We start from the raw sequence: 27,653 nt of genomic DNA, 5'->3' as shown, positions 1-27,653 counted from the left end.
TTAGGGCCACTGAAAACTAAAAAAAATGTTAACTTATTTTTAAATTATATTTCAGTATAATATGAGAAAAAAATACAGAATTCTGACTTTTTTCTCACAAATCTGACTTTAATCTCACAATTCTGACTTTAATCTCAGATGACTTTTTTTCTCACAATTCTGAGTTATATCTCAGAAATCTGACTTTCATCTCACAATTCTGACTTTAATCTCAGAATTTTGGATCTTATTGTAGATGGGCAACATGAAGGAAGAGATGTGACATTGGTGGAAAATGACAGAATAAGGTGATTTTTTTTTTTTTTTTTTACATGCCTTAGGGGTCCCTGGTGATGCTATTTCATTAATGGAAGAGTAAAAGGTGTTTAAAACAAGAGAGCTAGTTTAGTCTCTAAAACAGACATGGCTACTATTTGATGCTAACAGGTTTGTTTGCTGTCAGAATTCAGAGATTAAATTCAGAATTCTGAGGAAAAAATGTCAAAATTCTGAGATTAAATTCAGAATTCTGAGGAAAAAAAAGTCAAAATTCTGAGATGAAATTTAGAATTCTGAGGGGGGAAAAGGTCAGAATTCTGCCCTTTTCTCATACTGAAATAAAATTAATAAATCAGTTACCTTTTTTTTCCAGTGGCCCTAATCGTCTCCCATATATTGTTAAAAGCCAAAGTGTATGTATTGAACTTATTGGTGAAATGTTCACACCATTTCTGCGGAAAGTTGCTGGGGGAAACACACACACACATCTAAGGCCTTGGGTTAAAGTTTAGGAATCAAACGCAGCCAATCAGCCAACTGTTTGCGCATGCGCCGTCAGAGCAGAGCTCCTGCTAACGGCTCGCGGCTACCAGCTAGTGATATATCGGTGTGCGTCCCTCTGCTTCGGACTGCCTCATTATTTTTTTCTCTTCACTAACTAGAAGTTAAAATAATCTTTATTTGCTTTCTCTACCATTACATTGAGGGTTTTTTTAGGCTGTAAGGCTAATGCCACAGAGCTAGCAGCAGCCAGCGAGAGAGCGACTCTATCCAGCTTTCCTGGGAAGAGGGGGAGAAGTTTCCGGTGTTCAGACAATAATGCAGTGATTTTACATACGTGGCTCGTTGTCGACTCAATATTTAGACCCTTTATCTTTTATTTTGGACTCCATAAAGTTGTACGACCAGCTAGAGATGAAGAGATAAATTGATGCTTGGATTTAAACATCTGCAAAGGAGGTAAGCTTAAAGCGGCAGGATGGAGACATTAACGTTTATCCTTTAGCTCTTTTAACGGCTGAATATCTGTCAGCATCTCCAGCGTCAGGTTAGACATTATTACTGATCTTTGTCTTCTTTCATTTAGCATTTTGATTATAGTTTCCTGTGTTATTAAATGGTTATATTCGTCCCTGACTGGCGTGAAATCAGCTTGGTGCTTTAATGATGACATGTTACTGGTTCGATGGAGATCAGAGTAAAGTCCATGTTTTGAAACTTAAACTGGGATGATTGATGATCTGCTGCTGTCTGCTGTCCTCTGGAACCAGTCAGCTGTTACTGGACAATATATTTGATCAAGTTGTTTATTCTGTGTCTAAATGTTTTTTTTCTGATGTGTTTAATGGCTGGAATATTGAATTATTCTTATTTGAAAAATGCTCTGGTTTAATATATTAAATATAAAAAAAAATGTCATCCTTGATTTGGTTTACTTTTATACTAATGAACACAATATTTAAAAAAGTATTTACATAGTTTAGGGGGAAATAAGATTATATTAAGGTTTATTGGTTCCTGGTTGCAAACTAGAACACTTGGAGAGGATTTTTCTCTCTTTCTTTTGAAAAAAGAAATTATTATGTTTATTTCATTAATATGTATTTATTTTGTAGCAGGGATTACTTTGCTGTTTGCTTCAAACCACCAAAGGTGGGGTTCCAGTTAAAAAGAAGTAAGAAACCAGCCAAAAAAACCTTGAATCACAGCTTTAAAAACATAATATCAAAATTTTTTGTTTATTTTCAATCTATACATTACAATCTATCTATACAATCCCAGTGCAGTTGGGAAGCTTTTGAGCACTGCTTACAAGAGAGCTTTTCATGTATATAAAAAAAAAAAGAATCACATTTTTAAAATGAATATTTAAAAGTCAAATTTAAATCTAAGTTTAAATCTATTCTTCAGTCAGAGTTCGATCACTGATCTGACAAGCGGTTCATTTGTCAAATTCTGCAGCAAGCTGCAGTCCTGGTTTAAAGGAACCAGCAGTTTTTATGGAGTTTTTTTTTATTTATGTTCAGATCATTGCTTCTCTTTTCCCTTGTATGAATAAAGGAAATGTTTTTTCAAAAGATTAGTAAGACAGTAGAGGGACTGAGTCCATACTGATAAGGAATTTAATCTTTTGAAAATGACATTGGATTGTCGGAGCTGTTTGTTAGTTTCCTACATAATCTGGAGAAGACTGGGAATTTTAGAATCTCATAGGTTTAAATTGATATAATAGAAAAACAAAGGATGATAATTTTTTATTTTTTTTTTATATATACGGTATATATAAATGCACCGCTGAATTATCCACAGATTAAAATCAGTCAGTTTTTCCTTAATCGAGTGATCCGTAATCCTGGTTTTAAGTCATGTTTTAAAACATACCATATTTATTTCCTGGCTATGGATGCATGAATCCTCATTATCTGCTTTGATGCAGATTTCTGATCTGATTTGATGACAGTTGGGCACATAGTATCTGATGCATAAACTGGGATCATCTTTTAATTCCTTTATTTCCTTTGAAATCCCAAAACATCTGAACATTTCATGCGACACAGTGTTTTTGTTGTATCTGCTATAATCTGTAGAAAAAACATTTGGGAAAGATAAAAATTTAAACAAGCAGATCAAAGACAACTCTGACATCAGTTTAAGACAATTCCAGTCTTTCTCTCTCTCGTTCTTCCTTCCTTCCTTCCTTCCTTCCTTCCTTCCTTCCTTCCATCCATCCATCCATCCATCCATCCATCCATCCATCCATCCATCCATCCATCCATCCATCCATCCATCCATCCATCCATCCATCCATCCATCCATCTTCAGCTAATGCTCCCTGCTTCTGCATTGTCACATCCTCATTGAGTCTCAAGGCGAGCAGCATGACTCACCCATGACCACTCTGTGCACATGCCTATATTTAGCTGCTACTCAGAAAGGGTTGGGGGGAGTTTTATGTGTGAACGATTAGATTACTGCCTTCCTGGTATCGTCTCCGAGATGCTAACGTCATTGTCAAGGTGGTCGCTCTGAGAGATGTGATGTAACGATGCTGGTGGCGGCCATGTCAGGCTTCATCCCAAACACGGTTGATGTAATGAGCTTTTAGATTTGGCCTCCCTGGCTGTCATCGTTCTATGTGATTGTTATACGAGTGATTGATGCACATTACTTATCTTTAATTTGATTGGTTAAAGCCTTCAGGATAGCCATGGAGCTTAGAAAATTAAAGTCCAAGTCTGTGAGGGTTTGGAAGAAAAACTGTGTTCATTCATTCCATCCATCCATCCATCCATCCATCCATCCATCCATCCAGCCATCCATCCAGCCATCCATCCATCCATCCATCCATCCATCCATCCATCCATCCATCCATCCATCCATCCAATCGAGATTCATTGTTAACTTTGCTTGTTTATGGTGTTAAAAGAGCCTCAAATTAGGTTACAAAGTCTGGCTATTTGTTAATCAATATTTGTATAGGATTGCTGTGGTAAATCATTCATTTGGAGCTTTTTATTTTATATAGTTTAGTTTTTTTTGTACCTTCATCTGAATAAAGTTTATAATGCCCCTATTGTGATTAGCTGTCTTCCCTTTCTATGGTTTCTATCTTTAGTACATCCTCTCTCTGCCTTCGGCACAGAAAAATACCCGATCTCTCTTTGTTTGGCTTTATTATCGCTGTGTGCGTTTTTTTGTCATTTCCATTCTCTCCTCACCCACCTACCTCATACCATCTCCTCTCACCCCCACGGTCTTGATCTCACGTCACATCCACCCAATGCCTTCTGCATTTTAGATCTGTGCGCTGTCCTACTTTCCTGTTTCTCTCCCTCTCTCTAACATCAGTGAACGCTGGCTGCAGATTTAGGTCACAGAACAGGCCTTTTGTAGGTCTGTTCGGCTGAATTTTCACATCACGTACGTTTATTCAGGGGTTTTAACCTTGCAATCATATTTTTTTAAGCTGCTTGCATGATTTGTTCTGGTTTGAACTCAATCATATCACATGAAGCATGATCATTGATGAGTCGCATTGTCTTCAAACAGATGAGTCAGCTTTGGTGGCGAGCCAAGCGCCTGTCGGAGAGGTTGGGAAGCGACTCTCCTGATGGCCTTCCTCCAGGCTCTCCGAGCACCGTGGCCCCCCAGGGGTCCAACTCTTCCTGGGCGCCCATTGCCCCGGTGGTCCGACCCGAGGAGCCAATCTTCCTCATGACGTCCACTGCCCAGACTATCTCCGGGTTCTTTGTCTGGACAGCGCTTCTCATCACGTGTCACCAGGTAAGAGTCGGGCATTTCAATTCGAATCCAACCTTTTACAGAAGAGATCCTAACAATGGCCTTTTTTAGTCTTTGTTCGCATGTTTACCTGCGCTACAACACCTGAGCACACCCAGAGTCTTTTGTTTCATGTCGATAGAAGGTTTTCTTTTAAAACCTGGAAGATGTTAGTTAATAGGACTGATTATTGTGGTGTGTTTGGGAAGTTTTTAATTCTTTTATTTGGTATATTATTAGAGTATGCAATGAGGTAGCTGATGGAGGAAAATTAAAAGCATTCATCCATCGTGAACTTTTCCACAGTTTAACCACAAACTTCAGTGGATGTTATGTGACAGACCAACACAAAGCAGCACATAACTATGAGGGAAAGCAAGTCATGTTACAATGTTTTACAAATAAAAGTGTCGATTTAATTCTCTAGCTTTTTGTAAAACTCAACCTCACCAATCACCTTGAGAAGTTTTTCTTATTTAGAAAGTAGAGTTCACCTGTTTTGTTGTATAATCTCAGTATAAATCCATCTGATCTGTGAAAGAACACAACAGAGAGGTCCGGGATAAAGATGTTTAAAGCAGGATTAAGCATTTGTTCACACGTTGCACGATATTTAGGAAAAATGATACATGTTTATGTGGTTATGCCTTTTAGCCACATTTAAACGGCGTAATACATCCCTTAAAACAAACTCAGGCTAAAAGTGGGATTTCTAAATGCTGTAATTTTGAGCATTCATTGTACATGAAAACAGCTTCTTCACACATGTGTTTACGCTTTTTGTTTAAAATGAATTTCGTCAGAGAGGTGCTGATTTTCACATTTTCTCAGAGACTTTCTGTTTGTGCTTTTTAAATCATGATTCATTCCTAACAGAAAGTCATGGCTGTTTTGAAGGATTCTGAATGGCTGACAAGTTTTAGTTTTGCAACATACTGCCCCCTAAGCGTGAGGTGTATTTAAAAACACTCTGTGGCGTATTTCTGTGGGTGGGTGTCGACGAAATCTTTTCTAATAAACCTTTTGTATGTACGTTATTATTTATTATCCTTCAACTTAAAAAAAAAAAAAACTTCTTCAGTATCTAATTTTAAGTGCAGTGTATATAATTATCTTATCTTTTAGCAACCAAAATATTAATTTCATCGGGCGATCATTCATATCTCAGCTGCCCAATTCAAGTACAAGTATATTTATTTAAAGAAATCTTATTTGTAGATTGATTTTTGCAGTGAGAGCTCTTTTCAATTTATCATCTGACAATTAGAGGAGTGTAGTTCAACTGAAGAACTACCAAGATATAGATTTCTATCATGCTGTGGGAATGTTTTACCCCAAATTAAAAACAAAAAACCAGTTGGAGATTGAAGAAGTGGACTGATGCAGAGTGAATTCTGTTTATGTGTTGAAACGAATTATAGTCCAGAACTACCTTATTGTTTGTCATATCTATATATCTACTTTTTGTTACCTGTCAATGGACCAGATATGCAAATTAGCTTGTGATAATCTGGTACAGTGGATCAAAAAATGTGATTCTAAAAAATGTGATAATAATCTAGTTTATGGCTGTGCCAAGCTGAAATAATCTGAAGGAACAGGAGCTGTGGATTGTCGCTACAGCATTGACTTAGACTTGGATTAATAAAAGCATGTCACACTTTTCAGATTTTAGTTAGTTAAAAATGATTTTTCCCTCATTTTTATATTAGCGCTTCACATTGTGTTGGTCTGTCACATACAAATCCTTGAGGTTTGGGTTGGTCATGAGACAAAATGTAAAGATCTGGTTGGGAATGAAAACTGGAGAATCTAGAGAAAAAGAACGACAAATAATACAAAAATATATATACAGTGACATGGTGGAAACATGCTGACCCTCAGAGAGAAGAAGAGTCTTCACAATGAAGCTGATGGCACCTGTTGAAACTCATAGAGCAGATCTCTGAGGACCCTGCTTTTAGATGTTCAGTGGTGCTGATGTCAGCGTCCCTCTATGAGTTGCAGATCTATAATACCCTTTAGGCCAGATTATTTGTTTCTCATTGTTTGCCGATGCCCTTCGCATACAGAGATAGAATAGGCTTTTGTCACTTGAGCAACAGGTGCTCGACTACCACCTCATCAATAATCAGCAGATGAGGGCTTTTGCTCGTGTTGGTAGGCGTGCAGATGCAGCTGAAGGCCACCGAGTAACAATTGATGTAAATGGAGCAGCTCGTCGTGTTGTCAGCCACTTTTTCATCATTCCACCCAAGGTGTGGGTCTGTTTAAAGGCCAGGAGAGGCAATAGGTGCTGACATTGTGTAAGGGAGCCAACGGGGGAGGGAGAAGGCAGAAGAGTAGCGGCGATGATGAAGGATTACTCCTGTTGTTCCTGCCGTCTGCTGCTCTGAATAGGACTGATGAAAGCTTGGTGTCAGTTTCCTAAAACAACCCCCCTGCATGTTTTTTCACACGCACACATCCTGCTGGCTCCAGTTAATACCGTCCATCGGGGTTCGGGTTTCAGCAGGTTGGATTCGGTTTCTAGCAGCTTGTTTGCAAAACATAAAGTAAAATTTTGGCTCCACTGAAAGCAGAGCTGATCCAGGACTTAGTTGTGATTTTAACCCTTTTAAACTCTCTCTGCTTCCTGCGTTTTGTCCCCTCTGGCTGCATGGATGCTTAAGTGTAGGTCCTGGGCCATTTTTTTGTACGTTCCATCCATCCTGATGTTGTTTACATGCTTTTTACCATCGACAACGGCTTTTCAAAAGAGGCAGACACCCGAGACCTCTGACTGATTAGGTCTTCCCAGAACGACAAATACCATACTGTGGTTCTTTGGTTCTGTTCACCTGCTCTCAGTTCTCTATTACAACCAGACAATAAAACTCTGCTTCTTGTTTACACAGACACTGCCTTTACCTTTATGTGGTGATTTTCTATCTCCATTAAGTGTAGAAAAAACTAAATCTCTAAATTTGTGAATCTATAGGTAGAAATGTTTTTCTTTTTTCCCCCAATTCTTCTTAGATCTACATGCACCTGCGTTACTACAGCTCTCCAAATGAGCAGAGGCATATTGTCCGGATCCTCTTCATAGTCCCCATCTATGCCTTTGACTCCTGGCTCAGCCTCCTTTTCTTCACCAACGAGGAGTACTACGTATACTTCGACACAGTCAGAGACTGCTACGAAGGTTGGTACGCACCTAGAGTCAGAAACCGGCTTCTGTAAACAAACTTCGGTGGAGTGTTTGGTGTTTCAAACTCCTGATAAAAAACAGGGAGGGAGGGTTTATGTGAAACCCTGCTGGCAGATGGCCTTTGTGTCGTCTTCATTTACAAAGGTCGCCATCTTTGTTGTCACGTCTCCAAGGCCTGCTGGGATTGCAGAGGAGGGGAAACCAGTTTCCTAGCAACTAGAAATCCTACAGAAGGCATCCCACCTTTGAGAGGATTGATCACAACTCTTCTGGCCAATTATGGTTACATCATTAATATAAAGTTTGATCATGAAGCCTGGAAAATAAATGTTCACTTTTTGTGAACTTACAAGAGTAAACTTCAAAGTGTTTTATGTGATTGAAGTTTTTCAGAATAATTTTCCAAATATATAATGTGTGGGGCTTTATACTCAGCAAGACCTGACCTTTTTTTGCCCATACTATGCAATGTCCAAAGTCAATCATACTTGGATGACCAAATATTTGCAAAAATATTCTGCTAATTTCTTTTGAAAATGCAAAGTTTAGCAAATAGAAAACAATATTGGCTTCAATTATGGCACTAAATTACATTTAGGGGATCAGTGAGACTGAATAATCATTAGCTACGTTTACATGCGCAAAATTTCCCCGATCCGATCCAAACCTTGGTTGATCGGAAATTCAAAATCTCCGTTTACATGGACACTAAATGAAATGATCCGATCATGACGTGTGTATACATGTACCAAGCGTTGGATCAGATTAAATCTTTTAAGCATGCGCAGAACTTCCTTCCAAACTTGGCAGTTCTGTCTGCTTCTGGTTTTTGGGAGGCCTGACAAACGATGCGCTCGGAGCGAGCGGAAAGAAAAAAGAGAGGAGGAAAAAAGCGCTTGGCAGCGAAATGTCCAAGAGAAAATGTAGGGAATGAGCGATTGAACCGGCGTGGGAGAGCGAGTGGGCTGTGGAGAGAGAAAAGAGGAAGAGGAGGAGGATAAATTCCTGCTTCCTGCAGCTTTAAATGAACTTGAGTGTATAAGTCGGCGTTCCTAGACTCCTCCCGCCATGTTGTTCACAACAAGAGCGAGAGCGACCGGTGGTTTCCTGTTGTTGATAAGGCGGAAAAACGTCACGCTGACGTCGCACACATGCGCAGTGAAGATTATTTTATTCTTAAGATCCGAATGGGTGTTTACATGGACGCCAATCAGAATGGCGATCGGCAAAAACCACCTCTCTCATTCGGAATTAAATTTATTTCCGATCGGACCGAATCGGATTAGAATCTTCAGTCTGACATGTTTACATGAAACATTTTTGATCTGATCAGGCCTTCAATCCGATTATTTGTGTCCATGTAAACGTAGCTAGTGTTGGCATCAGCCTTAAAAAGAAACTGCATTGGGAATCTGTTTGAGGGGCTGAGGCTGCATGCTTTACCACCATTCCACTTGGCCCCTTTTTTACACTCATGTAACCATAGCACCTTGTTCAACATGGATAACTCACAACATTTCCTTTTATTTATGGTTTTACTTCCTTGTTAGGCCAGATTTCTTGCGAGTAAAACTAACCGATTCTCTGCAGCTCCTCCAGAGTTACCATCAGCCTCTTGGTCTCAGTCTTAGTTGATGTTTTAGATTTGCAGTTTGGATTAAATAGTGCCTTGTATGATGTCTACAGTTTGGGATAGTAAGGCACAGCCTAACCCAGACCTTCATGACCCACTATCTTTTAACCTAGAGTATCAGATCAAAAAAGGATAGAAATTAACATCACACTTTTGAGTTTTAATTGAAGGAAATGTTGAGAACCCTGGAATGTTTCCCATCCTCTATCATTTAACACACAGTGGAACTGAAACAGATTATACAGTGGGGCAAAAAAGTATTTAGTCAGCCACCAATAGTGCAAGTTCTCCCACTTAAAAAGATGAGAGAGGCCGGTAATTTTCATCATAGATAAACCTCAAAAAAATCCAGAAAATCACATTGTCTGATTTTTAAAGAATTTATTTGCTAAATATGGTGGAAAATAAGTATTTGGTCAATAACAAAAGTTCATCTCAATACTTTGTTATATACCCTTTGTTGGCAATGACAGAGATCAAACGTTTTCTGTAAGTCTTCACAAGGTTTTCACACACTGTTGCTGGTATTTTGGCCCATTCCTCCATGCAGATCTCCTCTAGAGCAGTGATGTTCTGGGGCTGTCGCTGGGCAACACGGACTTTCAACTCCCTCCAAAGATTTTCTATGGGGTTGAGATCTGGAGACTGGCTAGGCCACTCCAGGACCTTGAAATGCTTCTTACGAAGCCACTCCTTCGTTAGCCGGGCGGTGTGTTTGGGATCATTGTCATGCTGAAAGACCCAGCCACGTTTCATCTTCAATGCCCTTGCTGATGGAAGGAGGTTTTCACTCAAAATATGACGATACATGGCTAAACAGCCCCAAAGCATCATGTTTCCACCCCCATGCTTCACTGTAGGTATGGTGTTCTTTGGATGCAACTCAGCATTCTCTCTCCTCCAAACACGACGAGTAGAGTTTTTACCAAAAAGTTCTATTTTGGTTTCATCTGACCATATGATATTCTCCCAGTCATCGTCTGGATCATCCAAATGCTCTCTAGCAAACTTGAGACGGGCCTTGACATGTACTGGCTTAAGCAGGGGGACACGTCTGGCACTGCAGGATTTGAGTCCCTGGCGGCGTAGTGTGTTACTGATGGTAGCCTTTGTTACTTTGGTCCCAGCTCTCTGCAGGTCATTCACTAGGTCCCCCCGTGTGGTTCTGGGATTTTTACTTACCCTTCTTGTCATCATTTTGACCCCACAGGGTGAGATCTTGCGTGGAGCCCCAGATCGAGGAAGATTATCAGTGGTCTTGTATCTTTTCCATTTTCTAATAATTGATCCCACAGTTGATTTCTTCACACCAAGCTGTTTACCTATTGCAGATTCAGACTTCCCAGCCTGGTGCAGTTTTATAATTTTGTTTTCGGGTGTCCTTTGACAGCTCTCTAGTTTTGGCCATGGTGGAGTTTAGAGTGTGACTGTTTGAGGTTGTGGACAGGTGTCTTTTATACTGATAACGGGTTCAAACAGGTGCCGTTAATGAAAGTAACGAGTGGAGGACAGAGGAGCCTCTTACAGAAGAAGTTACAGGTCTGTGAGAGCTAGAAATCTTGCTTGTTTGTAACTGACCAAATACTTATTTTTCACCATATTTTGCAAATAAATTCTTTAAAAATCAGACAATGTGATTTTCTGGATTTTTTTTCCTCATTTTGTCTCTCATAGTTTAGGTTTATCTATGATGAAAATTACCGGCCTCTCATCTTTTTAAATGGGAGAAGCACTATTGGTGGCTGACTAAATACTTTTTTGCCCCACTGTATCAAAGCATGAGGTGGTAGTTCGGCAAAAATTATACAAATCTAAGGGTTTCAATGCACAAAGTGAACTAAATGTAAGTAGAATTTAGTTAAAATAAGGGTTTTCAAACTTGATTTGAGTAGGTAAGTCAAATGATATGCTACGGGATATTATTTGTTTTAGTTATAGTTCACTATCTTATTTTAAGTACTGTTATTCCACTGGCAAACCTGCTAAAATGGAGGGCAAATGTCTTATTTACAAGAAATTACTACTTTTCTTCAGATCAGCTTTGCAGTGCAGGACCAGTTTTCCAAGCACTGTTCAACATCAGCGCGGTTTTATTGGAATCACTGTTCTGACACGAACTGCTGAAGGGGTCTGGAATAGTTACAGTTGGCTCATTATGCTGTATTGAGCTGTGTTATGCTGCTTTAGCTGTTTGGTTAACGTGAAAGGATCTTAAAACATTGATTTTTTTCAGTGTGGTATCTGTACGCTGGTTACCATTTGCATCGTTTGAAATAACTGCAGAACTATACGTTTAGATGAACTTAGAAGCTGCCTGATCTGATCCTGATCTGATGTGATAAAGTGAATACGTTGCTTAATGTATTTCTCTGTATATTGCATTCCCTTTAAAAACATATAAACTGTCCCAGAAACATCAGCTGCCGTCTTTGGAACGGGCCTCTTCCAAACTGCTTTAAGCAGTGTTTCATTTTTATATGCTGTGACTTCAGAGCTGACTGTGTCTTAGATATTTCTGTGTTTTCAGAGTCAGAACATTTTCAAACCAAAAACAGGACCAGGTCAGATGAAAGGAAAACGTGCAAACACTAAGAAGAAATGGAGATCAAATCTTTACTTCATATATCTGGAAATACCAAAAAATCTGATTCCAATAAAAGAAACGTAACAGCTTACTTTTTTATGTGCACAGTGAAGCATTTAAAATGTATTTACAACCTCGTAATAATGTAAACGAATGACTATTTGCTGCTTTATGCTCTATTGAAATAATTCTTCTTGTTTGTTTTCTCCTAGAGGTTTCCATGAACAATGTTTTCCTTTCATGGAATGCTTGGCCCTGTCAAGCGACAAGGCGCAAGTTCATTTTAGAGGGAAAAACACAGCATCTGTGATTATGCAACTCTAACAAAGCCAGCACTGTGCTGCTGACTGAACTCTGGCTGCAGATTCAAACTCAGCCACCTTAGACACTAAAATAAAACGCAGAGTGCAGGCAGAGTGGAGCTGGCATCTGTGGGGCAGCAGATGAAACTGTCTGCTAACTCAATGAATTGATTAATACTTTCATTTCTTTGCAGATTTTTAAAGACGTCGTTAAAAAGCTGCTTTCTCATCTTAATTTTAGGCCTTAAATATGTCCAGATTCTCACTCCTTGGTCTTTGATTTGTTCAAATCTTGAAGTTTTCAAAATTATTCACACCCTTTAAGCATTTTCTCACAGTATAACCACAGACATTTTTGATTCTTATTTGATACGACATAAAGCCTGCATATCAATCTGATCCTCACTTTAACAAAAAGTGGCAGTTACATCATTATTTGTGGTTCTAGCCTAACAATTTGATGTTGATGTTAAAATCCATGCCTGCAAAAGACCACTGGGACTAAGCAGGAGAACAATATGGCGTCTTAACAGACCCAACCATGACATCAGGCTCGTATCTCTATTAGTGGCAGCATTCCACGAACAGAAGCTGTCCCAGGAGTTTGTTTTCCTCGAACGTGTTCCCAGAGGTTCCCTCTCACCCTGCTGATCCACCGCCACGTTGGAGCCCGGTGTTTTAGTATTAACCAGCAGATGGCTGTGATTCATTTCTCTGCCTGAATCTGGCAGAATCAGCAAAACAGAGCTGTAATTAGGAGACACGTGTCAGGCACTGTGAAGATCTCACAACTGAGTAATGCTTCTGCTATAGCTGCCTAACGTCTGAGTGTTTTTTAGGAATTAGTTTATCTATTCATATAAAACAGTGTAATTTGTTTTAGATGTGTCGTTGTTTTAAGATGAAGCTTTGCTTTATTTTCCAGAGAATAAAAGCTAAACCTTTTTCCTGTATTTGTTCCCTTTTCAGCTTTTGTCATCTACAACTTTCTTAGTTTGTGTTATGAATATCTGGGTGGAGAAAGCGCCATCATGGCTGAAATTCGAGGAAAACCCATCGAGTAAGTTTCCCAGGCTGCCAGCTGAGCTGCAGTTTTAATCTTTACTATCGGCTTCACTTATTTTCCATGGCGATGACCCAGATTCTTAAGAAATGTTCGCTGCGCCTGTGTTGCCTTCCTGTAGATCCAGCTGCATGTATGGAACCTGCTGTCTGTGGGGGAAGGCCTACTCCATCGGTTTCCTCAGGTTTTGCAAACAGGTATAAATCCTCCTGCTTTTTCCTGCTGCATGCATTTACCTTCAGCTCTGTGACAATCTGATTATTGTACTGTTTAAAAAAAGATTTGATTCATTGTTTATTTAAAAGATGAACACTCCCAGTTCCTTCTACAGAGACATAATTAATGGAATAAGAAATGTTTTTCTTGCCCTTCTGCCATGAGGATTATTTTATTAGTTTTAAATAGAAAAGGAGATTCTATCCTATTAGAAGAGGGTTACGACTCGGTTTTCAATTAAATATTAATAACTTGTCTGTTAAGCTGGACTTAAGACTCTTTACTCGAAATTACTTAATTCATACACTAAAGTCAAAGTTTACCAACCAAAATACCGACAGTAAGAATATAAAATATTTATCATCATTAATGTTTCAGGGAAGACGTTTTAATGACTTGGACCTGTTAGTCTTCTCTAAAGTCTACACTATAAAGACTTTAGTCTAATTTTGGACCTGAAAAGTAACAACTTGTTCCCATCTGAGAAGGAAAGAAACTCTTTCCTTTTTATTTAGACGTCAGATTAAATTCAGCAGCTTCCATAACAGCTGTACTGTAGGTTTAAAGTTTAAAAGAGAGAAATAAAACACCTCTAGACGTTCAGCCTTCCTGAACCCTCTCAGTGTGTAGCAACACGTCGATCCATATTGATATAAAGATTTTGATTACATTCATGCAAATCGCACTATTGATCCGTGTTTTTATCTTTTGGATGGGTAGCTTCAGCCATGCTGTGTCAGAATGTGAACAGCTGATCCATTTTGATTGTTTTTAATAAACTACATTTCTGTGCGCTGATATGATTGTGTTTGATAATATCAGATCATATTGATTGCAGACTTTCTTATTGAATTAATTTAATATTAAATCGTTTTGGATATTCTGATGTCAGCAAACATTATTATCATTCAAATAAATCTATATAATATGCTTAAACTGGTTATTTACCTTCCTTAGTATCTTTTCTAGACGGGTTCAGGTCAGGTTGCTGCTTCGTACCAATTATTATTTAGCGCATGAAGATCAGCAGCTGGCGAAGTCCAGCTATCTGCTGTAGCAGCCTGAATTTACCGAATAATTTACCCTTTAAAATGTTGCTAACCCTTTTTTTGCTTCCTCTGACTTTAACCCAACTGCCTGATCAACTGTGAAAAAAAGCGATGAAGTCGTTTACAAGTCAAATCGTTCACCTGTGCTCATTTCACTGCACACAGTGATAAAAAATCTGTTTTTATTTGATGATAAATTCATTTTTTAAATACTTTTAAACTGCAGATTTGTAAGTAAGTATTCAACGACAGTGATTTAATCTCAGTATAGCCACATATGTTCATAGGTCCTACTACAAAATTCCCCCCATCCCCAAAAGAGGGATGGGGGGAATTTTTTTAATTAAATGTCCCTTGGGGTGCATTTAGAAGTTGGCCATCCAATCCCTAGCTGGCTTACATCTGTCATATAAATGTATGTAATAACATTCTTGCATTAGCCTTCTCTAAACCATCATCCTCTGCGTCCTCAGGCTACGCTCCAGTTCTGTGTGGTTAAACCTCTGATGGCGGTCATCACCGTCATCCTTCAGGCCTTTGGGAAATACAAAGATGGAGACTTCAAGTAAGAGTCTAACCGCAATGTTTTCTGTATACAAAAGTTTCTCAACATCAGAATGTTTGGATAAAATTATATTATTATTTTCTCTCCACTGTCACTACAAGCATGCTTGGTTTGAGGGATTGCTTTCAAGTCAATGAGTCGATGCAATCAACTGGTTTTCCTTTAGAAAACTTTTAAACAGTTTGACTGGAGATCTGGTTGAACTGTAAAGGGCCTTAAGATGACATGTGTTGTGAATTGACGCTATAGAAATAAACTGAATTAAATTTAATTGAATATTTTATGCTTCATGCCTTTAACCAGGTCCACTACTGGTTATCCCTGTGTTTATTTCCTAATGGTTACTAAACTTTATTTTCTCTGTCCTCTCCAGTGTGGCCAGCGGCTATCTGTACGTCACCATCATCTATAACATCTCTGTCAGTTTGTCGCTCTACGCGCTTTTCCTCTTTTACTTTGCCACGCGTGAGCTGCTGGTCCCTTACAACCCCGTGCTCAAGTTCTTCATGGTGAAGTCTGTCATCTTCCTCTCCTTCTGGCAGGGTGAGAACGCTAAACCCTGTTAGCTTGTTTAACCTATATGACAGAAAAGGTAAAATGTATATATAGCTGATATAATATTGATAAAAATTTGTAAAGGCAGCAAAATGGATATTGATCCAAGTCTTTCTATTAAATTTATATCTAATAATAACAATTTCATTAAATGTTTATCAATTTGCAAGTTTACTTTTTGCAAGTTTTTAAGTTCTTCGTGTCACTGAGTTCTGATTGATTTAATTCTAAGTTTATTTTCCTTCAAATAAACTGAAACAGAAAAGGACTTTAAAGGTGTTCTGTTAATAAAAAATACAATAGGCCTGAGACACCAATAATAAAGTTAAATGAATGCATTAGTTAAAGAGTTTCAATGTAGGTAAAGGAAGGTAAATGCATAAACAAAGCACTCTTTGTTTGGCCAACATCAGAAATGTTCAGGATTTCAATCATTCATTAATTATGTGTTTAAAAGGATTCAACCATAATCAAAAGTTTTTACAACTCATCTTTTGTATTGATTGGATTTAAATTAATACAGTTTTTTTAGTAGTTTTTTTTTTTTAAGCAGCGATTTGTTCTTTGTTTTTTGTTTTTTTAAGGTGGAAAAATTACATGATTAAAAAAAAATGTACAAGTATGATTTGTTTTATCTTTACTTGTGACTTTAGGATTAAGTTCAGGGCTTAATGTTAGCCCACTTTATCCATGCCATACAAACTTAAAGGCCTGTTTGGGTTCATTGTCCTGTTAGATTAACTAGTTTTGTCAATTTGTTCTCTAGTACCCCAGCATGATTCTGCCACCACCTGCTTAACTGCTAGTTTAGTGTTTTGTGGTTTGAAAGCCTCACTTTCACCTCTCTAAACATGGTTCTTTTCATGTCAGCCAAATTTTTTAGTTGTTTATTTTTTTGTCTGATCCTAAAACGAAGGCTGTCGGTTTATTCATGAATGTAGTAACAAAGTTTAAAGCTTCCATTTAGGTTCCAAAACTCTCGCTCTCTCGGTTCATAGGCGTCTAATTCTAGGGAATCCCTCGCTTTCCAGTCCACCTTGGTTGTATTCAGCCAATTCTTTAGCCTCCTGTTGTTGGACAGTTCAGCCCTTCACAGTAATCAGTGTTTTAGTCTCATTAGACTGAGGCCTCATGAAGCCTTCAGTGAAACACTCTGATCTGCCGTTATGGTTGGGAGGTAAATATTTGGAATATATCAGTCATTTTGAAGCTAAACTGATGAGAGAAAATCCCTGATAAATTCAAACTACCGTATCGGCCTGAATATAAGACTTTTTTTTTTTCATTGAAAACAATGTGAAAATGTGTGGTCATCTTATTATAAGGATCTAACCAATTATACAGTGTGACAGTTGTCTGGGGTTCGCTACACGAACACAACAGGAGAGGTTGCCAGTTTTTAGTAAAGCCAGTGACCTCACTGTGGCTGGGGTCATCTTTCTGTCACAACAGAGAAGTGACAAAGATGCTACAAATGCGGAGTCGCTGCCCAGAATGGAGTGGATCACAGGTCAGACAAGTTTAAAGACGTTTGAGGTTGAGTTACGGCAATTTTAAAATAATGGTGGTCAACGCAGCGGAGGCACCAAACAACAGTCAGGCAGCAGAGAAATTTTAAGTTACAGAGTGCAATGACACGTTCAAAAAGACCAGAAAGATGCGAACAGCTAAAGAAAAGCTATAAAAAATTGCAGAGTTCAGGGTGAGAGTAGGAGTGACGGCGAGGCAGATGATGTCTGTGAGGAAAAGCACACAGGTTTTAGAGACGTTCTGTGAGTGAGTCAGATTACATTCCAGTTGAAGTATTCCAAGATTTCAACTAAATGTTATTACCAGTGTTGTATAGTAACAGAGTAAAAATATTTCACTACTGTACTTAAGTATATTTTGGAGTACTTTATACTTTCCAAGAGTATACATTTTTTTTGAGAACTTTCACTTTTACTTCACTACATTTACGAACTTAATTGCATACTTTTACTCCGATACATTTTCAATGTTTGGTTTAGTTACTAAGTAAAAAAAGCGAAAACGAGCGAGAGAGCGAGAGAAACGCAAGTGTGACTACAAAGTGGGGTCTTGCCTGGGCTTGTTCATCAACACCAATAGGAAATGCCTGTTTGGCAAAGCCAGTCTAAATTTATCCTACACTTGGTTGTTTATATTATTTTAGGTGAATTTAACCTTCAAAGTGTACCAAAATGTAAAAAAAAATGTAATTCAAACTGCACTTACCTTTTACTTATGCTTTTTACTACATTACTTGAGTACATCTATTTTTACAGTAATTCTTATACTCAAGTAACATTTCAGTCAGTGACTTGGACTTTTACCAAAGTCAAATTTTGGAGAGGTACTTATACTTTAACTTGACTCCGAAATTTCAGTACTTTATACAACACTGGTTATTACTGTGTTTTTTTTCTTTTCACTTTTTATCGTTTAATTGCACAAATCTATCATCCATCCATCCATCCATCCATCCATCTTCCTCCGCTTATCCGGGGTCGGGTCGCGGGGGCAGCAGCTTAAGAAGGGAGGCCCAGACTTCCCTCTCCCCAGCCACTTCTTCCAGCTCTTCAGGAGGAACCCCAAGGCGTTCCCAGGCCAGCCGAGAAACATAGTCTCTCCAGTGTGTCCTGGGTCTTCCCCGGGGCCTCCCCCCGGTGGGACGTGCCCGGAACACCTCACCAGGGAGGCGTCCAGGAGGCATCCTAAACAGATGCCCAAGCCACCTCAACTGGCTCCTCTCGACGTGGAGGAGCAGCGGCTCTACTCCGAGTCCCTCCCGGATGACCGAGCTTCTCACCCTATCTCTAAGGGAGAGCCCAGCCACCCTACGGAGGAAACCCAATTCGGCCGCTTGTATCCGCGATCTCGTTCTTTCGGTCATGACCCAGAGTTCATGACCATAGATGAGGGTAGGAACCTAGATCGACCGGTAAATCGAGAGCTTCGCTTTTTGACTCAGCTCTCTCTTCACCACGACGGACCGGTACAGCGCCCGCTTCACGGCAGACGCTGCACCAATCCGCCTGTCGGTCTCCCGCTCCCTTCTTCCCTCATTCGTGAACAAGATCCCAAGATATTTAAACTCCTCCACTTGGGGCAGGACACCCCCCCTGACCCGGAGAAGGCACTCTACCCTTTTCCGGCTCAAGACCATGGCCTCGGATTTGGAGGCACTGATCCCCATCCCGGCCGCTTCACACTCGGCTGCGAACCGATCCAGCGAGAGCTGCAGATCACTACCTGATGAAGCCAATAGGACCACATCATCTGCAAAAAGCAGAGACGCAATCCTAAGGCCACCAAAACGGATCCCCTCAACACCTTGGCTGCGCCTAGAAATTCTGTCCATGAAGGTAATGAACAGAATCGGTGACAAAGGGCAGCCCTGGCGGAGTCCAACTCTCACTGGAAATGAGCCCGACTTACTGCCGGCAATGCGGACCAGACTCTGACACCGGTCATACAGGGACCTGACAGCCCGTATCAAAGGGCCTGGCACCCCGTATTCCCGGAGAACCCCCCACAGGGCCCCCCGAGGGACACGGTCGAACGCCTTCTCCAAGTCCACAAAGCACATGTAGACTGGTTGGGCGAACTCCCATGCACCCTCCAGGACCCTGCTGAGGGTGTAGAGCTGGTCCAGCGTTCCACGGAAACCACACTGCTCTTCCTGAATCCGAGGTTCGACTATCCGACGGACCCTCCTCTCCAGCACCCCCGAATAGACCTTGCCGGGGAGGCTTAAGAGTGTGACTCCCCTGTAATTGGAGCACACCCTCCGGTCCCCCTTTTTGAACAGGGGGACCACCACCCCAGTCTGCCAATCCAGGGGGACTGCCCCTGATGTCCATGCAATGTTGAAGAGTCGTGTCAGCCAACACAACCCTACAACATCCAGGACCTTGAGGAACTCCGGGCGGATCTCATCCACCCCCGGGGCCCTGCCACCGAGGAGCTTTTTAACCACCTCGGCGACCTCGCCCACAGAGATTGGAGAGCCCAGTCCAGAGTCCCCAGGCCCAGCTTCCTCAATGGAAGACATGTTGGTGGGATTGAGGAGGTCTTCGAAGTATTCCGCCCACCGACCCACAACGTCCCGAGTCGAAGTCAGCAGCACACCATCCCCACTATAAACAGTGTTGGTGCTGCACTGCTTCCCCCTCCCCAGACGCCGGATGGCGGACCAGAATCGCTTCGGAGCCGTACGGAAGTCTTTCTCCATGGCCTCTCCAAACTCCTCCCACACCCGAGTTTTTGCCTCAGCAACCATCCGAGCCGCATGCCGCTTCGCCCGCCGGTACCCATCAGCTGATTCCGGAGTCCCACAGGCCAAAAAGGCCCGATAGGCCTCCTTCTTCAACCTGACAGCATCCCTCACCGGAGGTGTCCACCAACGGGTTCGAGGGTTGCCGCCACGACAGGCACCGACAACCTTGCGGCCGCAGCTCAGATAAGCTGCCTCGACAATGGAGGAAAGGAACATGGTCCACTCGGACTCAATGTCCCCCACCTCCCCCGGGATGTGTTCAAAGTTCTGCCGGAGATGGGAGTTAAAGCTCCGCCTAACAGGGGACTCCGCCAGACGTTCCCAGCAGACCCTCACAACACGTTTGGGCCTGCCAGGTCTGACCGGCATCCTCCCCCACCACCGGAGCCAATTCACCACCAGGTAGTGGTCAGTGGAAAGCTCAGCACCTCTCTTCACCCGAGTGTCCAAGACATACGGCCGCAAGTCCGATGAAACGATGACAAAGTCGATCATCGAACTGCGGCCTAGGGTGTCCTGGTGCCATGTGCACATATGGACACCCTTATGCCTGAACATGGTGTTCGTTATGGACAATCCATGACGAGCACAGAAGTCCAACAACAGAACACCACTCGAGTTCAGATCAGGGCGGCCATTCCTCCCAACCACGCCCCTCCAGGTCTCACTGTCATTGCCCACGTGAGCGTTGAAGTCTCCCAGCAGAACAAGAGAATCCCCAGGAGGGGCACCCTCCAGTACCCCCCTCTAAGGACTCCAAGAAGGGTGGGTAATCTGAACTGTTGTTCGGCCCGTAAGCACAGACAACAGTCAGAACCCGTCCCCCCACCCGTAGGCGGAGGGAGGCTACCCTCTCGTTCACCGGGGTAAACCCCAACGTACAGGCACCGAGATGGGGGGCAACAAGTATGCCCACTCCTGCCCGGCGCCTCTCACCGTGGGCAACTCCAGAGTGGAAGTATGTCCAGCCCCTCTCAAGGAGACTGGTTCCAGAACCAGAACCATGTGTTGAGGTGAGACCGACTATTTCTAGCCGGAACCTCTCAGCCTCACACACTAGCTCCGACTCTTTCCCCACCAGCGAGGTGACATTCCACGTCCCAAGAGCCAGCTTCTGCAGCCGAGGATCGGACCGCCAGGGTCCCCTCCCCCGGCCGCCACCCAACGCACATTGCACCCGACCCCTGTGGCCCCTCTCACGGGTGGTGGGCCCATGTAAGGGGGGACCCATGTTTCCTCTTCGGGCTGAGCCCGGCCGGGCCCCATGGGTAAAAGCCCGGCCACCAGGCGCTCGCCATCGTGCCCCCCCACCAGGCCTGGCTCCAGAGTGGGGCCCCGGTGACCCGCGTCCGGGCGAGGGAACGCTGAATCCAAATATTTTGCTCATCATAGGGGTCTTTGGGCCGCGCTTTGTCTGGTTCCTCACCTAGGACCTGTCTGCCTTGGGTGACCCTACCAGGGGCATAAAGCCCCAGACAGCATAGCTCCCAGGATCATTGGGACACTCAAACCTCTCCACCACGATAAGGTGGCAGCCCAAGGAGAGGACAAATCTATCAATGCAATATTATTTAAATTAAATTCCTACCACTTCAAAATAAAATAGTTTTCTTTAAACAAACGAAATCCTAAAAACTGGTCCTTGTAAGACGGGATCGTCTTATAATCAGGGTCACCCTATATTCTGGTCAGTAGTTAATATGACTGAAGCTTGAAAATTCACAACAGTTTAATTTTGTATAAATACTCGGAAAACACTGGATGAAAAAAGCATTAAAAAAGATCATTCAAAGTCCAAACTGACAGCATGTATTCCTACGACAATGTGTGTTAACCAATGAGATCAGGCTTTTTTAAATCCCACCTGAAACTAACTGGCCTCTGTTGGATGATGATTTGATGCAGGGATGCTTCTGGCCATCCTGGAGAAATGCGGCGCCATTCCTCAGATCAACTCTGCCGATTTCTCAGTGGGAGAAGGAACGGTGGCGGCCGGATACCAGAACTTCATCATCTGCATCGAGATGTTCTTCGCTGCTGTGGCGCTGCGCCACGCCTTTACCTACAAGGTCTACATGGACAAACGGCTGGACTCCTACGGTAGGCGACGCCGTCTGTAGTTTGGACAAAGCTCTTCTGTTCCTGATACAGTCTGAGTGTTTCTGGAAGGATCTAACCTCTCTTTGTCCGTCCCTCCCTCCTCTTTGATTCCTGTCTATAACTCAGTCAACTAATAACACTGGCTGTTCTCTCTCCTTCTGCTCTGCCTTTATTTTCCTCCTGACTTTCTTCTTCTGCTGCACCTAAAGGCTCCTTTCCAATCTACGGACAATACGGTAGGACCAACGTCGGCTCTCTTTCTTCTTTACCCCCCCGTTGTGTGTCAGAAGGCTGATTCTATTGTATTTAGTGATCTATTGCTTTGGTGGCTCGTCTCAATATTCTGTGATATTATTTCTTATCATTTAAAATCTGTTTTAGCTCTTGTTTAATTTCTGTTTGCACGATTTAGTTAAGTCAGAGATGCACAGATCCCAAAGCAATATCAGCATTGGTCCTGATATTGAAGGATATTCCAGATTGAGCATCATTGAAAGTGGACTTGATCCATAGCGGCATATCTATTCATTCTGTTTCTATAATGAATTAAATTCAGGGTAAAAAATCTTCCAAACTTTAGGAAAGTTTACCCCTTTATAGGACTCGGTCATTAATTTATTAGATATAGAGTTACATATCAGTTCCCAGAATGGAGTTTGTCCTCTTGACATACTGGTTTTATGACTCCCTTTTGAGATACTCCTGTTACTATTATGCTTGCTTGTAGAGAGGAGCTAATTCAGTTCATAATTTTTTTTACTTATCCCAATGGGAAATTAAATAATTATAACAGCCTCTTAAATAAAAAAACACTAAAGCAAACAGAGCTCTGGTATTGGAAAAGTCTCAGGATCTGCAGATATTTAAATATGAGTAAATATGAGTTTTTTTCCCCCTCTCAGTTTAACAAGAAAATTGTTTAGATGAAAGGCTCCAAAACTACAAATTTTATGTTAAAGGAATTAAAATTCTGCTCATCTCAAGTGTTTGAAATACAACAATTTAAAAAGCTTGTTTGGCATATTTTAATGTTTCCATGCTATATTTTCTTTTAGTTTACACTATTTAAAATTATTTTTATTTCTCATTAGCTCTTAAAAATATTAATAAATGGTAATTCTGTTAAAATATTTTTTTATATGACTGGATGTCTTTTTTATTCTAGCTGAAATCTAGAAATTAAGAATAAAAAGTGGTTTCTAAATTTAAAAGGTCAAACAAAATCTTTTTTTTTCCTGGCAGCCATAAACAGAGTTTATTCAGCTGCTAAAATGGTTTATGGGATTGTTATCCAAATAGTTTTTTATTGCCTAATTTAGTTTTAGCAGCCAACTTTGTCATTCATAAAGTGACACAAAGTACTACTTTACTACTACTACCAAGTTTAGTTAGTATGTATTGTGTTTTAAAGCAAAGGTACATATTCAGTGTTAACTTCACCTTGATGAAAGAAAAAAGATAAATACTTTATATTTGCATCAGAAGCTGTTAATCGACAGATTTCCAACATTAGAAAGACACTTGTAGGATCAGAGGTTCACGACTCCTCATTGGTTCCATGTTTCTGCCTTTGCTGAAGGTCATTATGGTTCAGCATCTACCTGGATGAGAGGTAGAAGATCTCTGATCCCTCGTTCTGTCGACAGCTTTCAGATGATGAGACGTTTAGAACCAGAGTAGATCACAGACTCAAAGTATGATCTGAAGAGGTCCTATGAAGATTAGCCGCAGCAACCCTAAGAGTATTCCCTTATTACCCCTTTAGTCCTGCTGTAGTGTGTTCAGGTCTTTCTGAAGAAAGTAACGTGAAAGGTTGGAGTGCCGAACTGAACCAAAGTTAGTAAACATTTCACATTTCTTAACAAACATTAAAAACTTTAAAATGTCTGGTTGAGATAGAATTATAGTGATAATGGTGCAGCGTTCTGCAGGTCTTTTCCACTATGATATTAGGTCTTCAGAAATACTCTTAAATAACCAAATAAAAGCACCAGGAACTTTTCCTGACATGTAGATTTAATATATTCAACAAAACTACAGATTTTAATTGTAAAACATCTTTAAGAAATTTTAATCTGCTTTTTTTGTTTTTGTTTACATATACTGGATTTATTTATCACTTTGACCCATTTTTATTAATTTATCCTTCAAAGCAGAGTCCTGCATGAGTCTGATTTTTCAAAACTGTATTCGCCGGCATCCAGAGTTCAGAAACAAGACCCGACCTGTTAACCCTGATTATCCCCATTTAAAACCCGGTCGGGACCGCAAGGGACCGTAAATAATAAAGTGTGACCCAACCTGTGATCACAAAGTGTACACACAGCCATTTATAATAACAGGGAAGTAAAGAACATAGCCTCACACTAGCATCCAGTGCATACTGCACTTACAGATTAACAGCTGTAAGTTGGCCGAAGAAAGAAGGTTTGCCTTGTTGCTTAAAAATTACTGTTATCTGGATATTCTTGAATCAATTTATTTTTAAGATGTAGAGTTAATAAATAAGAAAATATGAATAAGTTTCATTCATGATGTAACTCTATGATAGCTATGCCCGCACCAATGAAATAATACAGGTTTTTTCTACCCATAGATATACATTTATACGGGTACCCGACCCGGTGCAGGACTCTACTTTATAGTATTATTTTTAAATCATTTTTTCCTGTTTTCATTTAAAAGTCTCTTTCATCCCCCTCCAGCCCTTCCATCTCTCTCCCTGTATATTTTTTCCAGTTGTTCCATCATTAATCTTCCAACCTTGCCGTCCCGCATGCAGGTCGCTGCGCTCCGATGAAGAGCATCTCCAGCAGCCTTAAGGAAACCATGAATCCAGGGGACATGGTTCAGGACGCCATCCATAACTTCTCACCGGCCTACCAGCAGTACACTCAGCAGTCCACGCTGGAGCGAGGCGGGGGGCAGTCCCTGTCCCGCAGCCACAGTAACGTCAGCGCACGGGGCGACAACGAGAAAACCCTGCTGCTCAGCTCTGATGACGAGTTCTGAGACGGAGACCTCCTGTAAAGCCGTCACCAATCTGTTCTTTTATTTAAGCCTTAACATGAAATGTGGAGTTTAGTTTTTAATTTGGATGAGAAGGAGAGCTCAGATTTGCATTGAACTGAAGCAGCGACGGGGAAGGTGTTAGAGGCAGCGAGGAGTGGAACGTTGCTAACTGTGTCAAAGTCAGAGAGCAGCTGTGGTTGTTACGTTACAGAAGAGCTGTAAGCACCTCCTGAATGGATTAGTACAAATAACCGTGCCTCCTTATAGCATCTGGTTAATGCACTTTAGATGGAAGAGCAGAAAACATAAGCCTGAAATAAGTGCCATCTTTATTTAAAACACACAGCTTTCTTAATGTTTTTTTCTTTTTTACTTATTTAAAAGAATTGCCAAAAAATCCGAGCTCCACTGATTCCTAAGCTTAATAGTGAAAGGTACAGAGCATGATCTGCTGGCTTTAGCTGTTTAATGATTGTTTTATCACAACTTTTCTATGTTATGCTGTGGGTACAACTCATTAACACACCGTTATGTCGGACATATTGGGAAAAATTATATCATTTGTTGTTACTGTAGGTGTGTTTTCAAAAGAAGGTCAATCCAGCTGTCTGGGACTCTAGTTTACGGCCCCTTCAGCCTGACAGAACAGCTGTAGCAGGAGACTACTGTTGTTGTTGTTTTTTTTTTTTTATCTGGCGTGGGCGGAGGGGCAAGCGGAAGGACGGCGCCTACACAGATTACAGATTACAGAAGAAGCGCTGCTTCCTGCCGAGCTGGCCCAGCTGTGATATACTGGAGTGTGTAATCTTATAATTGATGCTATGTTCAGCACAGATCAGGCCTGCCCCCGCTGGTTCCTACATGGAAGCGCATTTCTACTGTAGTAGATTCCAGATTTACCACTATGATTATTTTAGGGTAAAGTAAGGCTTTAACTGTAAGAGGATTAATATTTCTATGAATGTTATTTTAAGAGTTTGTTTAAAATGTAAAAAAAACAAAAAGTTTTAGGATTGTATCAAGGCAGAAAATTGTGATTTCTGGTGTTTGCTGTCCTCTGCTGGCTTTAAGGAAATCCTTATTAACCTTTACATTTTAGCCATCACTCTATAGGGTTTCTCATGCCTTTGAATGTGTATCTTTGTTCATGCATTATTCAATCATGGTTTACATATCATTTTAAATTGATTATTGTTATAGAAAAACAAGGCACCTCAGAGTACAGCTCATATGAATGAATAAATTTCAAATGGGAATTTGTGTGACTGGTGGGTGAGTATCTTATTACTGAGTAGGCATGTTCTGATCTGATCCAAAGAGTCTCCAGCTAAACCCAGTTCCCTATAGCTGCTCTTCTTCTGCTGTTATTCATTAAAACTCACAGCAGATATAAATGTGGACAGCTTGCTAAAATACACAATGGTTTTCCTTTACAAATGAAATACTCTTTCTTTTCAAGTGACCAAATCTGTGCTGTAAATCTCAAGCATGTGGTTGCATTTATTCAGGTAATAATGCCTAAAGTAAAGCCCCTACATTCAAAATAACTGTTTTGTTTGGAAGCCATTAATTGGAGCCCAGCTTAAATGTGTCCAAAGCTGAATTATCAATGAGTCCGATCAAAACAGAGCTAAGATGCTAGCGTTAGCCTATCATTTAGCTGCATGTGAAGGCTGATATATCATGGAAAACATTCAGCTTCATGTAGAAAATCTAACTGGATTAAATATATGTGACTTTCAACAAATCTGATAAATACAGCATTTATATTTCTGCTAAGATGTCTTTAGAATCACAAAAATAAACCCTGATCGCAAGGATCGGAGAATTAGGGCCACTAGAAAAAAAAAGTTAACTGATTTTAAAATTTTATTTCAGTTTAGTATGGGGGGAAAGGTGGACTGACAAAATTCTGACAGAATTCTGACTTTTTTTTCCAGAAATCTGACTTTAATCTGAGAATTCTAACTTTAATCTCAGAATTCTGACTTTTTTATTGTCAGAACTCAGTCAGAATTCTGAGAAAAAAGTCGGAATTCTGAGGGAAAAAATTCAGAATTCTGAGAAAAAAAATCTGAATTCTGAGATTAAAGTCAGAATTCTGAGAAAAAACTCAGAATTCTCACTTTTTTACCATACTAAACTGAAATAAAATTTGAAAATCAGTTAACTTTTTTTTTTTTTTTCCAGTGGCCTTAATCCTCTTCCGTAGAAAGTCTATCAGATTTTTGCTGCCGAAATATTTCTTCAACTTTTCATCTGCTTTGAAAAAATGCATCCCTACTGTGTCGGATCAAAAACTAATCACTAGCAACACTAGTTAAAAAAAACAAACAGATTCACTACTAAACTTCAGCTTTTTGTTTTATGTTTATTATCTTCATTTTAAAAGATTTAAATAGTTTTGATGTTATGCGTAAAGTGTCACAAAGCTGGAAGCTTCATGAGTGTAAATAGAGGTAAATGAAGCACTGTGAGATTCGTGCTGGGAATGAATGTGTGAGGCGTTGTTCATTGTAGTAATATTTTAGCTTTGAGTTGTTCTAATTTTATATTTCCTGCCATT

The 27,653-nt window shown here is 40.6% G+C and overlaps 1 protein-coding gene across 3 annotated transcripts; it reads left to right on the top strand.

Moving 5' to 3' along the window:
* Positions 1 to 811: 811 nt before the first annotated feature.
* On the top strand, positions 812 to 26,977 carry LOC119775710 (transmembrane protein 184B-like). 3 transcript variants are annotated; one of them, XM_038273778.1, is made up of 10 exons: positions 812 to 1,218; positions 4,309 to 4,542; positions 7,558 to 7,723; positions 13,218 to 13,308; positions 13,433 to 13,508; positions 15,050 to 15,141; positions 15,515 to 15,684; positions 21,881 to 22,075; positions 22,285 to 22,311; positions 24,858 to 26,977. In XM_038273778.1, exons 2-10 carry the CDS (start codon positions 4,309 to 4,311, stop codon positions 25,085 to 25,087), a joined length of 1,281 nt encoding a protein of 426 aa, XP_038129706.1. In that variant the 5' UTR covers positions 812 to 1,218; the 3' UTR covers positions 25,088 to 26,977. The 3 variants fall into 3 exon arrangements, with proteins under 3 accessions (XP_038129706.1, XP_038129708.1, XP_038129707.1); XM_038273779.1 differs by lacking the exon at positions 812 to 1,218 and adding an exon at positions 4,133 to 4,152; XM_038273780.1 differs by lacking the exon at positions 22,285 to 22,311 and having other exon boundaries at positions 814 to 1,218.
* Positions 26,978 to 27,653: the final 676 nt, after the last annotated feature.

This window comes from Cyprinodon tularosa, unplaced genomic scaffold (genome assembly GCF_016077235.1).
Source record: "Cyprinodon tularosa strain WSP-4 unplaced genomic scaffold, ASM1607723v1 ctg89, whole genome shotgun sequence".
Taxonomy (NCBI): domain Eukaryota; kingdom Metazoa; phylum Chordata; class Actinopteri; order Cyprinodontiformes; family Cyprinodontidae; genus Cyprinodon; species Cyprinodon tularosa.
This window is presented reverse-complemented; position numbering and strand designations above follow the sequence as displayed.

Bases quoted from the DNA above. Each gene is read 5' to 3' on its own strand.
- LOC119775710 (XM_038273778.1), top strand. From the start codon at position 4,309: ATGAGTCAGCTTTGGTGGCGAGCCAAGCGCCTGTCGGAGAGGTTGGGA. The intron at 4,543-7,557 runs GTAAGAGTCGGG...AATTCTTCTTAG, and splicing joins TTCTCATCACGTGTCACCAG to ATCTACATGCACCTGCGTTA. The intron at 13,309-13,432 runs GTAAGTTTCCCA...GCCTTCCTGTAG, and splicing joins ATTCGAGGAAAACCCATCGA to ATCCAGCTGCATGTATGGAA.